Source organism: Primulina eburnea, chromosome 16 (genome assembly GCF_022965805.1).
Source record: "Primulina eburnea isolate SZY01 chromosome 16, ASM2296580v1, whole genome shotgun sequence".
NCBI classification, from domain to species: Eukaryota; Viridiplantae; Streptophyta; class Magnoliopsida; order Lamiales; family Gesneriaceae; genus Primulina; species Primulina eburnea.
The window spans coordinates 22,495,328-22,511,505 of NC_133116.1; the positions used below are offsets into that span (position 1 = coordinate 22,495,328).

Genomic DNA, 16,178 nt, shown 5'->3' on the forward strand with positions numbered 1-16,178 from the left:
TCAGTAATTTCAAGGAATGTTCTGAGATGTAAATGAGGATCTGCAGTAGCGGCTCCTCCAAACTGATTCTGTTGAACCATGTTTATCAATGCAGGCTTAAGCTCAAAGTTGTTTGCATTAATAGTCCCTCGTGCTATGCCCGAGTAATGAGCATTCAGTACCGGCCTAAAATGATCTCTGATGGGTATTGCAGGGGGTGGATTTTCATTATCTCTGTTTTCAGCCATTGCTCGAATCTCTTCTCTTCTTGTCTTTCTTAATATTCTTGCGGTTCTTTCGATTTCAGGATCAAAGATAAGCAAGTCAAGATTTTGCGATCTTCGCATGCACTGTCAAACAAAGATAAGACACAAATCAATGTTTAATGTATTACAATAAAAACAGCTCTAAATTAAAATAAAGACTAATTGGTAACAATACTAATATAAATTTAAAATATACACTCCCCGGCAACGGCGCCAAAAACTTGTTGTGTGTTTTCTTAATTGCTTGCAAGTGCACAACGTCAAGTTATAGTAAAATGTAATTTTGAGTACAAGTGTCGATCCCACGAGGAGTATGTATTTAAATGTATATTAATGCTTGCAATTAAAATAGTCTCAATTTTATTTAGAAAAATCAATTAACAGATTTGTTTGCACCAATAACTAAATTGAAAATAAATTTAATAATATTATAACACCAAACTTTTTATAACAAATAACTATGGAATAAAAGATCTAGAGGTCCGATTTCATGCAACTATCCACCATGTGTTATTTTGTGTAGCTATATTATAAATGTCCTTATTATGCATTAACCAAGAATTCTAAATTATCTACTCCCTCTCCCGAGTGCTAAGTAGATACTAATTATCTAACAAAAGATTGTAACGTCCCCATCAACAATCTATAATTAAATAACACAATAGGCAATGAATTCTTTTAAATGGCTTCAATAGCAATATATGTCCTCCCGAACTATATAAATATCATCGATGTATTTTTCCCTTTCGTGTTTATAAATTTCCTTTTCCAAGTGATAAATTATAAACATAAGAATCATTCAAGATATGGCCAATAAAATGAAAGCATTAAGATTGAAAAAATACAAATGAACAATAATGAAACTTATATAGCTTAAATCATAAATTCCCAACACATGATGTCTAGTTTTGTTCCATCATTCCTCTAGAAATAAGAATTAGTTCATAATAAAAATAACACAACACACAAATCTTAAACAAGACATATCAAATAAACATGAAAATAAAGAAAGAAGAACTTAGAACAAGAGCTTGGAGTGCAATGAAATTCCTTTCCAAAAGTGTGCAAGAGAATTCTCAAGAACTTGATGAACTTGATCTTCAATCTTTCTTCAGCAGCCTCCAATCCTTCCCTTGGCTCCCCAATGAACTAGATGATTAATAATAGAGGCTTTTTATAGTCCTAGACAAGTCTTATACGCAAAACACCAAAGTCATCAAGTCCCATGCGCAGCACACCAAAGTTTCATAATTTCCGGACTCTGTCTGTGCACGACCGCGGGTGCGCTCACTATAGGCCCGCGGGTGCGGTCATGTATCGATTAAAAAATCATGTTCGCTCAACAAAGACCGCGGGTGCGGTCTTGCTTCGGCAAAAATTGTCCTTTGCACTTTCTAATTAATCACTTTACTACTCCAAATTCTCATTCTAAACTTCCAAACTACAATAACAAAAATAACAACAAATCATATCAAACCTGCTCAAGAATCACAAAATTCCAAGTTAAAAATAAGTAATAAAACAATAAATTGCACTTATCATTCGGTAAGTCTTAATTTCGAGAAATAAATTTTATTTAGGGGGGGAGGATTTGTAATGTCCAAAATTCAACCCACGTAAACTTCATGCATGCAAATGATCCAAATTTAGAGGCCCAAAACCTAAGTCCATTAACATGCAAATTAAAATCTTTAAAAAAGAAATCCTAGGTCTTTTGAGAGGCCATTCAGCCGGAATCACACACACAACACACAATTTTCTAAAATTTGGAGAGGGAGAAAACAAGGAGTTTCCGTCGCTCGTTTGTTCTTCTTCGCGCACAATGCAAACGATCGTATGTTTTGAAGGATGTAAATTGACTGTGACAAAAAGGATATGATATATGATTATTGGGAATATTGTGAGGGTGAAGGCTCCAGAGGGAGCCTGTTTATGAGAAAAGGCCTAGAGGGAGCCCGATGATCGTATTTCCATTTTACGTCGGTGCCTAGTAACCGTCCACATGCGCAATCGTGAGCTAAGATTGATCAGTCGACCAGATGATAAGAGCTAATCACTTTCAAAGATCAAACTTCACCCAAAATGATAGATGATTAAAAGCTTTACGATTTGGCGATTTAAGATTTATTTATGCTTACAAATTTATTTTAAATAAAAGTATGATTTTAATGCATGTGCTTGTATATGTATTATTTGTTACTCCTGTTTAGAACGTGTCGAGTCATTAGACTCACTAGGTTTGAATGCTGCAAGTGATGATGATATTGAAAAGGAGCTAATGCTTGAGTGGATCGAGTCTGACAGTACACTTTTGAGGGACTTTATTTTCCGCATTAGCTTGATAGTCAAAAGTTTTAAAGGATTGTGTTAATGATTTATTAGAGATTTTTATGCTTCATTTCGAAGTTATTTTTTATCATGTTAAAAGATGGAAGTTGGATTCTTGTTAATTGACGATTTAGGGATTTTATGCACTTGAGATTTTAAAAGTTAAATTATTTTGATTTATGGAAATGTTAAGTTATTTGAAATGGTTAATTTGGAAAGTATGTAAAAAAAAGTAGGATTTTAATGTTAAAAAGTAAGAGATGTTTCACAATGACACTATGAATATTTCGTGATTGTATCACATAGCTATCGAATCTAACATGCAACCCTTGATGAATCAATGGTTGCAGATTCGATCGGGATTTATGAGATGAAGAGACCGTACTGTTAATCATAACCGATTGGTTCTTGTAGGCACTATCAGTGATACCTATGGAATCATGAGGCGATGTTACTAGCGCTTATCATGATTCAATGGGTTTAATCAGAAAATGATATCTGACATTCTCGTGATCAAATATTGGTACATTGAATGAGGCAAATAAGGGTAAACTCGAACAAAGGAAAATTTCATGAATCACAAAGAGTTGTGAACTCTCTGCTAGCTGAATCCCTTAACCGTTGAGGGTCACACAAACACTGAATCATTTGTTCTCGTTGAGACACTTAATTCAAGAAGTTGAATTTATGATAATTAAAATTTGGAGAGAATGAATTCAAGGAGTTGAATTTATGAAAATTGAAAGTTTAAATTATTAAACTCAAAGATTGAGCTTAATAAAAAGATTTAATTAAATGTAGGGATATGCATCTCCTACAAGTCTAACACGTTAAATAATTAAAATTGTTAATGGACTTTGATATATTAATAAATTAAACTAGTTGAACTAGTCAAATTAATTAATTAAGTCCATTAATGTTAATTAAGGTATCTAAACCTATAATTAAATAAATTTAGTTAAGTGGTCATAATTTAGTAAACTGGCCACCAACCCTAGCATCCATTACATGATTTTTGAAATCACCCTCATAAGCTTTCTAATAATTTTTGGCCACTTTCAGTTTTTTAAGGTTTGAGCCATCAAATAATTTTTTGATCTCAAACGATAAAAATCTATTCTAAATTTTCTAGTGCCATCTAAAAAGGAACAACTATTCCAGTCATAGACTGGATGGAGAGAGAAAGAAGACTTCAAGAGATTGCTCGTACGGAATATTATAAGAGTTATTTCTGTCAATCCCAGATAATTTGTGCCAAGTTATTAATTCACTAAAGGCATGTTAAAAAACACTCTATGAATCATTAAATTTTGTTTAAACCATACTAGTGTCCAAAGACATTATTTGAATGTGAAATAAAATTTTGTAAAACATCCACTGTATTTTGGACACAAGAAAATCGATTTCCCAACAAATAATTTCGGCAGAAAAGAGTCAAGTATCATACGATACAAGAATTTATTTGAGTCGATTGGCGAGGTCGTGACTATCCTGGTTGCAGAACTTCAACTAAAACGTGGGAAGATAAAATTTTACACTCTTTACTCTCATTCTACAGGGTCATGGCGAGCCCAATATTCCTTGACCAGCTGCCCGAACAACGAATCTTCGCTTTTCATTAGCGTCATAGGTTCATCAAATTCCACAACTTCACCTGTTTAGCATAACAAACTTACATCAAATCTCCAAAATTTCTTGATAGAACGTGTCACATCGTAAGTAGATTCAACTGGAAGAGACAAAAACATGAAGTAACTGAAGCTCACCATCACGAATGGCCAGAACCATTGTGCAGTCCATCACAGTTGGTATTCTATGAGCAACCGTAATCACAGTGCAATCTGCAAATTCTGTTCGTATAATTTTTTGCAATATCATGTCCGTAGCATTGTCAATTGATGCAGTTGCTTCATCGAGTACCAGAATCTTGCTCCTCCTCAGTAAAGCACGGCCTAAACAAAACAGTTGTCGCTGCCCCATGCTCCAGTTTAATCCATCTTCCACTACTGCAGTCACAAATATTTTTTGTTGGTGTCATTCCATTATTTGGACAAAATCGCCGGTTTCGTTCGACCATTTGGACTAAACACACTATCTATAATCGATATCACTGATTTATGATCTGAATTCTAGACACTTTATGTGTGTACGTGTTAAATTCAAGTCACTTTATGTGTTTTCAAGTCTAAACTGAATAACCAGTTTTCCAAAAGCTTACCCGGAGAGTCTAATCCCTCTACTTTCTCCTGAACAGCTTCTTTGAGCTGACATTTTCCAAGGATCTTTATGTTTGACAAAAAAACAAGAAAGCCGTTATCATCTACTTGTAGTAAAAAACCATATTGAACAAAATAGAATCACAAATCTTTACGGAAATAATTTCAGGAGAAAAAGAAAAAGAACTGAAGGCAATAAAAGGTTACCTCCCACAGTTCCTGCTCGGTATGTTGTCCTAACGGATCCAAATTGTACCTCACAGTTCCAGTGAAAAGGGTGGGATCTTGAGGTATAATCCCAATCCGAGACCTCAGATCATGAATCCCAATTGTTGATATGTTAATTCCATCCACAATAATCTTTCCTTCCACAGGCTCCACCAGACGGAACAAGGCAGCAGTAAGAGTAGTCTTCCCGCTGCCAGTTCGTCCAACTATGCCAATCTTGTGTCCTCCTTCAAACGTGCAGCTAATCCCCCGTAAAACAAGAGGTGCATCTGATCTGTACTTGATCTGTTTCTCAATGTAACTAATTAGTATTTGATACTATACTTTCATTATGATGTAAACTAAATCCAAGAATCTTTACCTGTAAATTTTGAATCTCTACTTTACCCTCAGTTGGCCAGTCAACTGGAGGACGATTCTGTTCTATCACTTCAGGGGCCTCACTTGGTATATGCATATACTGATCAAGCCTTTCAACAGAAACAATATAGTTTGCTAACATGCACTGGTTGTTAATGGAAAACACCAGGGACATGTTTAACGAGAGACCATAGGACAAAGCCATTCCAATAAATCCTGCAATAATGAATGAAGGAAGAAAATGTAAGGAAACATGGCATTCTTCAAGTTCGAATATGAACTTGTATAACTTAGCAATATCACACCAGAGGTAAATGTTCCAGTAGGAAGTAAAACCATGCAGAGGCCTGCAAAGGAAAGAACAGTTGCACTGAGGACTTCTAGCCTTTGGATCAACCACTCATTCGCCGAGAAATAGTGGAAAAAGGGGCTCCCATTTATGTCGATTAATTCAAGATTCTTGGCAAAAAACCGATCTTCCTGTTTGAAAGCTCTAATTGTAATGACTCCAGCAACAGATTCAGCAAGATGGTTTGCAATAAAAGATTTTGTAGTTCCATTTATCCTCATGAACTCTTTAGCAGAGGAAAAGTAGTATCTCTGCAGATTGGGAAGTCATGTCACAAACAAAACCAGACAAAGAAAAGAAACATAAAAAATATGACTATCCTTTTGTGCAATCAAGAAGTCAAGTAAAGAGAATTTTGGTCTGAAATATCCAACCCCAGAGGTTTACTGCACGTTTTTCTTGTTTATAAATTTGATGACAATTACCTGTAAGCGAATAGCCAGAAAGATCATTGGTATGGAGACGAACAATACTTGCCATGTGATAACACCTAGAACTATCAGGTTAGAATAACAATTTGAGGTTGCTCCAAATGTGAATATGAAGTTGAAGGGAACATCTAGATCAACTATACTCAAATCAGAAGAGACCTGTGCAAGTGGGCAAATAGAAAATTAGTTTCATTGGTAATTTCACATAGAAAAGAAACATGGGGATCAAGATTTCAAAAACTTACCCGGCTTATGATCCTTCCCAAGGGCGTAGAATCATAAAACGACATTGGTGCACGAAATAAAGAGATCAATAGCTGTGAAAACAAAGCTCTCGATGACTCCATGTTCAAAACAACTGTGGATATGCTTCGAATGAGCAAAAAAACTGATGCCACAACTCCAATAACCAAATATACGACAATCAATCTCAAAGAGGAGACGTTTGGATCATCCACATTTGCAGCCATCCAAGAATTCTGCAATATCTGCCCAATAATAAAGGTAAGGTGGCAGAGAGCAGCTACCGAGAAGAAAAGAAACCCTTTGTTCTGCTTTAAATACAGAATATAGGGCTTAAATCCAGTGTCCCCAACTTCCCTTTCTTCTTTCTTAATCAACTGATCACTTCCCAAATTTTGATCTTTCTTCTCTGCAGACGCCTTGTAAATCTCTTTAGAAGAAGCTTCACGATTTTTTGAAGCTGCTACCTGTGAAAGTCTCTCAGAACCTGCAGTTTCTTTATGTGCATTGACAAGTTCTTGGAATTCTTGACTCGAAGCCAGCAACTGTGAGTAAGGAGCAGCCTGCAAAATTTCTCCATCGGACATCAGCTGTACAATGAGGTATACCGACTGTTAGCGTTTTCTCATTAATAAGTGGATGTAAAATCAATAGAGATGCTCGTTATTTTGGGATAAGAGACCAATTTCTCATATCCCTGCATTAAAAGAACAAACAAAAAATGAAAAGCCTAAAAAGACAACCTTACCAAAACAGAATCGAATGTCGGAAGAAAATCAACTTGATGTGTCACGAGTAAGACCATCTTTGATGAGAGGGCTCCCATTACGTATTCCTGCGGAGCCTCGTATCAGCTTGTAATACATGATTAGTAAAAGTAAAGCTTGTAGAGGAGGATATGTTCTTACATTAAACAGGCTCGAGGCCGTGTGTGCATCAACAGCACTAAAAGGATCATCCAAGAGATATATATCAGAATCCTGATACAAAGCACGAGCGAGTTGAATCCGTTGCTTCTGACCACCACTGAGATTAACTCCTCTCTCTCCTATCTCGGTCAAATCACCATATGGTAACAACTCAAGATCCTTTATGAGTGAGCACCTTTGTAGTGCAGCTTGATATCTTTCATCGTCCAGGGATGATCCAAAGAGAATATTTTCCCGAATACTTCCTGTTTGAATCCATGCTGTTTGAGAGACATAGGCAATAGTCCCATGCACTTGAACCTGAAAAAAACATAGCAGTGAATGACAATTTATTTTCAAATACATACTGAAGAATAGATAGAAGAGCATAAACTCACAGTTCCCTCGGTTATTGGAACCTCTCCGAGAACAGATGCGAGAAGAGTCGATTTTCCAGAGCCTACCTCTCCACAAATTGCAATCTTGTCGCCAGCTTTAACACTCAAATTAATGTTTCGAAGAGTTGGTTTCGATGGATTCCCATCCCACGACAGATTTACTGACTTAAAAGAAATTTCACTAGTCGTATGAGTGTTCAGCAACTTAACTCTGACATTTTCGGTTTCAAGCTCAGGCGCCTCAAGAAACCTCACTATCCTGGAAAATGCAACTTTAGCTTGAATAAACACTCCAATAACATCAGGAAGACTTCTAACAGGGTCCTGAACCAGACGTAACGTAGCTACAAAAGTAAAAACGTTGCTAGAAGATAATGGGACACCAAGGATATAGCAAGCACCAAAGGTAGCTGCAGACACTAGTAAAGGAGAACCCCAGAAAAGGAAGGTATTGTACGCTTTTCTTAGCTGAACAGCCGACAACCATTTCTCTTCAGCCAACCTAAGATTCTCTATTACATGGCGGAAATGGGTTTCCCATGCATATAGCTTCAACACCTTCATGTTCACTAGAGCCTCAGACATAGCCTTCAACCTTCCGTCCTGTGCCACCATAAGCTTCGTCTGGAACTTATGCTGTAACTTTGCAAGGGGAGTGTTGGCAAGAACAGTTAGAATTATAACCGTCATGGATGCAACTGTTGCGAGTCCTACAGCTTGGAAGAGAATGATGATTGCTAGACAGAGTTGAAGGCTTGTTGTCCATATTTGATGGAACCAAAAGGGAAACTCTCCAATTCTGTAGGCATCCACGGTAACAAAGTTCATTATCTCGCCACTTGAATAAATTGTTTTAGCAGAATTCGATAATCTCAGTTGCTTCTGGTAAACAGCTGCTGTGAGCACAGACCTCACCTTTAAACCAACTAGTCTGCTCCTGAAATACCATTGTCTTTGAGATACTGACTCAAGAATCTTCGTGAGAAAAAGTGTCACAACTAGTATATATCTCTCATATTCGAAACTTTCCTTTCCTTCAGCAACTTTAATGAAGGCTTTGAGTAACAAAGGACCAGCAGAGATCGTAAGCACTTTCAGAAGTGCATAGAATCCTGAAACGAGGATCTCTTTCCAATGGCATAATAGGATGGTCTTTAGTCTTGACTGCCCTTTTTCGTTCAAAATCTCGGTATATAACAAGTAGCACGACTCCGCACGATCATCCTCACGTAACTTCGGTATATCTTCGTCCTCGAGAGTTTTTTCCCTCCCCCTTTTCATCAGTGGATTCAACCACCAAAACGTGTACTTGCTCAAAAAGCTAGCTTTTGCAAATCCGGTCACATTGGAACCAGAACAAGTTTTACTTCCGCCATCGGCAGAGTCGAGTAATGGATCATAAACACCATTTTTGTCACCATCTTCATATCTGAAACCTTTATACGTACATAATAGCAAGAAAATAGATCCTATGAAGTACAAAACATCCAAAACCATCTTAATTGACACCTTCTTTTCCAGAATGGCGGTAAATAGAGATAACCCACAAGTGATTCCAGCAACAAGGAACCCAAGAATCGATATAAGCCTCACAGGAGATCTTGAAAAACGCTGCCCCCAAAGACTCAAGGTTAACCCCAGAAACAACCAACTCAATCCATGGAAAACGAACAGCACCCACCAATGCACAGATACAAAAGATCGGTTTTTCCTCAAATTCTCTTCCAAAATCCAGACACCAAATGACAAAGAAACCAATCCCAGAAGACCATTTATGATAGCTGACACTATCTGCAACGTTGAAATGTTCCGAAAAGATGCAGAAATCTGTGAGGATTTGGACGATTTCTTGGACATTATAGTGAACAAGAGCATGACCAGGAGCACTAAATCAAAACACACAATTAACGCGTGGTTGATGCACGAAGAAGGGTCTGTTACAGAGATCAAATCCGCACAAGAACTCTCATGGCTCCTTGAACAATTGGAGACACCGCAAAACACAGTCCAAAGATGACCCATCTCTATTCTTCACACTTGGTGTAACTTCTTTGATCCGAACTTTATATGAGAGAAATCAATCCACAGTAGCCAGAATCAACATGTAAATGAAGTCCAACCATTTTTTAGCCACTTCTCAAATGGCTCTAGATTGAAAATTTTACCTGTTTCAAGTATATAAATTCTAGGAAGTCGGAAATAAAAAAAAAAAATACCAAAAACGTGGAAAAACCAACAACGCCAAGATAAAAACCAGTCACAAAGCAAGGCCAATAAAGGAAACGAAGTGAAAACGAAACTGCATGCGTGTAGAATTTCGTTTGTAAAAAGTATTTCAAGATGAACAACCCTTTAGCAAATAGACACTGAAACTATTAATACAAGATTGATTTTTTGAAGCAAAATGCGTACCGAAATCTTAACAGGACGATCACGAATAAAATACACAATGGAATTGGATAATACAGACAAACAAATGAAGAGTTCAAATGGGATTCAAAGACTGGGTAGATGCCCGAAATCGCTCGATGAACGAAGCATTTGATTCTTCCAAAAGAGCAAAGGTGGGATTCGACATAAATATAGAAATCAGATATATGAAGGGCTTTCTCTCTCTCTTTTCAGTAAGTATTATTCATTGTGTTCAACGGTGAACGGATGGCATACAATGCTACATCGCAGTTGAAATTAAATGCCGACGCCTAAGTATGTGTGTAAGGGTCGCGTTTTACCGTATGATATTAACTAAAATGGACAGCATTATGATTTCAATCGTTGTTCGAGTTGATTGAACGTTTGATTAATTATCAGAAATTTGATTTTTCGACGAATCGAATCTATAGCAAAAAAATTTCCCAAGTGTTGAGTTTTATTGGTATCACGGCTTTTTTAAACATATTGAATCAGAAAAATAATTATAATTTGATACACGTGTCAATTAACAATTAATGTAACATTAAATATAGAAGGAAAAAAAATCCAATTAGAAAATGGAGTCATGAGTTGTATGGACAACAAGTTTTTTCTTGTTGATCAATTAATTTTAACCTTAAAATTATACTAGCTCTCCTAACACACAGATGTTGTTTACTGTATGATTCATATTTTTTTACCAAAGTTATCTTTGGATTAGTTCCATTTTATATAAATTATAGAATAAAGGTAATATGATAAATCATAGAATTGCCAAATGGGTATTTGTTAAAACTGAGAAGGGATCAATGGTAATTAATGAAACTGCCAAAAGTGTAAGTGTGAAAAGTAAACTTAAATATTTTTTTGTTTAAATAAATAAATTTTAAAAGATATTATTGTAATATTAACAATAATTTTAAACTCAATTTTTCCAACAAAACTCACTTTATTTTCCACACTATCTCCATATCTTCTATGAAAATTTTCTTTTTTGTAAATTAATTAATTTTGTTTTCAAAATTTCATGTAAATAAAAATATGAACTTGGATATTAAATTTTACGTATGAATATATTTTTAAGATTTCTAATTATATTTAACTAATTCTGCACAAAATACATATGTAAATGACGACTAGTATAGGAATTACATATTACTAAGAAGTATAAATACAAGTATACTGGACTTACCTACACAAAAATACAATAATCAAATGTTGATCTAATTACAATTTCTCACAGTCTTATACAGACAGCTATTTACTATACCCATTATATAAAAGTAACATAAAGATACTAATTTCACAACTCTCTCCTCAGCAAAAGCTCATGTGAAAGAAAGGGACCAAGCAGCCGAAATCTATGGATATCAATCGAGCTCAGGTAAATAGGGCGGTGAATAAAGTTCTGCCCATATAAAACTCTTGAAAAGAATTAATCATCTGTGATAAAAAAAGAATCCCAAGAAAATCAGGATAAACCATTCAATTTATAAATTACTAAAGATAATATCATATCAGCACAAAAATGGTATTTTAGAGAACCTTACAGTGCCAGAGTCATTTCCTTGTGGAAGATTTACCTTGCTAGAGTTCTTGTCATACATGGTACCTAGTCTCAGTTAGAGTACATGTCCTGCAAGCCAACAATTGGCTAGAGAATTTAATGACTCAAGCGTAATAAACAATCTTTATTTTAATATAATTTAAATTTCCATGGCTTCATTTTACTTTATCTGTATACTCATGCAATCAACATAAATAAAGTCTTTGATTATATTTTAATACAAATGAATCCTAATTCGATCTTGAAACTCATTTGTAAATACTGTATATTCTAAATTCGTTCTTAGTCGATTCAGCCGCCTAAAATAAGGATAAAGGCCGCTTGAGCTTGAAACTAGCATCTGTGATGTTGTGTACTATGTTTCATGGTAAGGGCATTGAGATGTCCAATCGTGCAGATGGGTAATGATACGATGATTTTACCGAACAACCTTACATCGGACTTTCCAAGTGGTTATCATTTATCGAGAAGATAAGTCCATGGTTGTAATTGTTCATCATTAGTCCTAAGACCCGGGACAACACTGAGGCTCTATGCTAGGGCTGTACTTTGACTCATTTACCGACTCCTGGAAGTTATCTACAGGTATAGATATCATGTGTGATCTGATGAAATAATAGTGCATAAAATCTCTAGCCAGAGTATGAGATGTACATTAGGCAGTTCTCCAATTGTACGTGCGATGCCACTATTTATTCTCAAAGACGTGTCACATAGCTATCGAATTAATATGCAACCCTCGATTAACCAATAGTTGCAGATTCCATTGAGATATATGAGATGAAAGGATCGTACTGTACGTTAATCATAACCGATTGGTTCTTGCAGGCACTATCAATGATACCTAGGGAATTATGGGGCGATGCTACTAGACGATCTTACTATGATTCGATGGGTTTAATCGAAAAATGGTTTCTGACATTCTCATGATCAAATGTTGGAGCATGGAATGTGGGAAAATCAGGGTAAGCCCGAATAAAGGAAAAATATCCCGAATCACAAAGAGTTGTGAACCCACGGCTAGCTGTATCCCTGAACTATTGAGGGTCACACAAGCACTGGTTTACTTGTTTCCGTTGAGATAATGAATTCAATTAGTTAAATTTATAAGAAATAAGTTTGATCTGATCAATCGATAAGCTTATAAATAAAGTTTATAAAAGCTTATATAAATTTTGAGAGCTTGACTGCTAAGAAGATTCTAAGGGAATGCACATGTCTTATTTAGACATTAGTAATCTCGAAACTAAAGTGTGTATCATAATAACGAACAAGTTGAAATTGTCACATCGATGATATTTGATCACCGATCAGGATTATGATGAGATTAATGTAATGAGAGCATAGATCATGGACTTGTAAGAGTATAAGCCCATCATACAAATTTATTAAAGTTCCAATGAACTTTAATAATCAAATTATATTTTAATTGAGTCAAAATAGCCAATTAAGTTTTTATAAAATATGATATTGATTTATGTAATATGAAAATATTCATGATACCATAATTTTATAAAACTTGCTTACAAAGCTAAATAATATTAAGGAATGATATTCTCATAAATATATGTATTAAAAGAGAAAATCGAGATTGGCAAAAGTTGGCATGCATTTTAGAATCTTTAATCAACCTAATTAATTAGATTAATTAATTAAATTAAGGAGTAGAAATAATAATAAGAATTTTTTTTTATTCTTATGGACAATAGTGCATCCAAAAGCTTTTGCAAGGAAAAAGGATTTTCGGCTCTTCCCAATTTCTAGTGCTGCTCTCAAAATCTTTTTCTTTTGCAAGAAAAATTTGGCTTATAGTATTGAATCGATTTTGTAATGCCCGGAAATTCAATCCTAGTAATCTGTAATTATTGATTTATAATTTGATATGATTATGAAAGGATTGATCGGGACACGAAATAAGACTACACATGACTTGTGTAAGTGTCGGACCGAAGTAGTGGCGCCCGAGCGGTAGATTACCACCGCTCGAGCGCCAATGTTCAAGAAGGTAATGTTCGGGCAGAGAAGGTGGCGCCCGGGCGGTAGTTTTTGACCGCCCGAGCGCCAAGCATGCTGAATCGAGGGCAGAACCTTCTGCGCCCGGGCGGTAAGGTTTAACCGCCCGAGCGCCGAGCTCGCGCCCGAGCGGTAGATTTCCACCGCTCGAGCGCGAGACGTGTTGGGCCGAGAGTTAGCCATTTGGCCTTATGCATGCGAGGTTTATATATATATATATATATATAAGCATGCAATTCAGATTTCTCAGAAAGAAATCGAGAGTTTCGGGGAAGAATTGATTTTGAGTTCCAGAATTCAACCGTGCGATCAATCCGTCCGTCCGAATTATAATCCGACTTCGGTACGGTAATCCTATCGACGTAGACTACAACTTGACATAAGTTTTGCTACGTTTTGACATGTTTTGAAATTATGCTATTGTCAGAATTGAATAGGATTCGGATATGATGTTCTTGATATGTTAGACATCGTAGAATCGAAGTCAGATTAAGAAATAGACTGATTATGGAATTGTTATGAATTTCTGATTATAATCAGTTAATACCGGACAGACTTGGATTATGGATTGATTATAGATTGAATTGGATATAGGTTATGGATTGTAACTGTTATCGGGTGATGTTGTATTGACGGGAATATTGAGATTGTACAGTTATGCCGTCAATTGTGAATTAAATCCAGATTGATCAGATTGTTTTGGAATTGACTAGTATATTGATATGAGATTATTGATATTGTCAGTACCAGACAGGCTTTGAGTTCAGGACTTTGACTGAGCGGTAAACCGAGACTACAACGAAAGGTATAAGTCAATGTGGTATTGGGAGATGGACTTGAGTCGGTTTAGACTTGGGTTTCCCTAAATCACATACTTTACTTTATTGCATTGATATTTGCATTGATTGATTTATATACTTGTTCTCTGGATTTTAGACAGCAGGTATTAGAGGAGTCATCTTATGACAGAAGTGTCGTTAGTGGTGGATCACCACGGGCACATTGCACGAGGTCATAAGATGGTGTATTGGCGGATGTGCCAAAGTTTGTCACTGGATGTTTGGCTATCGATGTGGATAGGATGGTGGCTTTTTCTATTACTGTTAATCAGTATTGTATCGATGTGGATAGATTAGTAGCTCTTCTATTACTGTTAATCGATGGCATATCGATGTGGATAGAATTAGAGTTGCTTCTATTACTGTTGATCGGTACTATATTGATGTGGATAGAATCATAGCTTCCTCTATTACTGGTAATCGATACCGTATCGATGTGAATAGAACTGGAGTCTTTTCTATTACTGTTGATCGATACCATATCGGCGTGGGTAGAACTGGAGTCTTTTCTATCACTGTTAGTCGATATACACATGCCAACATCTGGAAACCGGGATCCCTAGACTAGGATGGAGTCTAGTCTGAATTAGGATTGATGTCGACAGTTTGATTTGATATTGTTTATGTTTCAGACTTTGTTACATATATCTGTTACCTGATTACATGCTTTATATTGTTTATATGATTGCATGTTTCGTTGATTTATACTGGGAGTATATTCTCACCGGTTTATCCGGCTGTTGTCTTGTCTGTATGTGTACTTGACAACAGGTGGGACAGGATCAAGGTCCAGGAGATGAAGAGAGAGATCGTGATTAGCGTGGTGGCACCGGACTTGGATTAGAGATAGGGTTGAACACTTGATAGTAGTTGTCAAACCCTAGTTTGAATAAATGTGTTGTAATACAGGACTTGTATTTTATATACTGATATGTATATATAGTTTGATTTCACTACGTTCCGCATTTAAAAAAAAATTTTAGACCCTGTTTTAATTGATTAATTAGTCCCAATTATGATTAAGAACTTGATTAGCGTCCGGGTCCCCACAATAGGTGGTATCAGAGCCATAGATCCCTTAGACGGAGATAGGAGCTAGTGAGCGGGGTAGATTGGTTTTCTTTCCTGCTTTTAATTGCTAGCATGATTCCTGTTTTAATATATGCTACCTGAATTATCTGATATTGATATGGTATTGTATATTATCGGAATGGATCAGCTGTAAGATGATCCGAGGAGGATTGAAACTGGTAAATGGTATTTGGAATTACTAACCTCTTCGATTATTAGATATGCCTCCGAGAAGGATACCAGAACAGGGAAGTACATCGAATCCTCCTATGGATGTGACCCCTACTCCAATGGAGCAATTGTTGAAAAGATTTCAGTCATTCCATCCACCGACTTTGAAAGGAACGAAGAATTCCGTGGAATGTGAAAGTTGGTTGGACGACATTGAATCACTGTTTAACTCCTTGGAGTATACTGAGGAAAAGAGGGTGAAACTGATCGGACACCAGATGCATGACGTTGCTAAACACTGGTGGAATACAACAAAACTGGCTTTGGAATTACGAGGTACGGCCATTACCTGGAATGTGTTTAAGACTGAATTTTATCTACGGTTCTTTCCAGTTTCAT

At 36.1% G+C, this 16,178-nt stretch overlaps 1 protein-coding gene across 1 annotated transcript; it reads right to left on the reverse strand.

The window, feature by feature from the left end:
* Positions 1-3,901: 3,901 nt before the first annotated feature.
* Positions 3,902-10,406, reverse strand: LOC140816234 (ABC transporter C family member 10-like). Its single transcript, XM_073175348.1, has 12 exons — positions 10,119-10,406; positions 7,707-9,871; positions 7,309-7,629; positions 7,149-7,235; positions 6,403-6,990; positions 6,152-6,316; positions 5,683-5,977; positions 5,379-5,593; positions 4,997-5,302; positions 4,792-4,855; positions 4,340-4,579; positions 3,902-4,227 (listed from the first exon to the last, which is right to left on the reverse strand). Exons 2-12 carry the CDS (start codon positions 9,726-9,728, stop codon positions 4,121-4,123), a joined length of 4,410 nt encoding a protein of 1,469 aa, XP_073031449.1. The 5' UTR covers positions 9,729-9,871; positions 10,119-10,406; the 3' UTR covers positions 3,902-4,120.
* Positions 10,407-16,178: the final 5,772 nt, after the last annotated feature.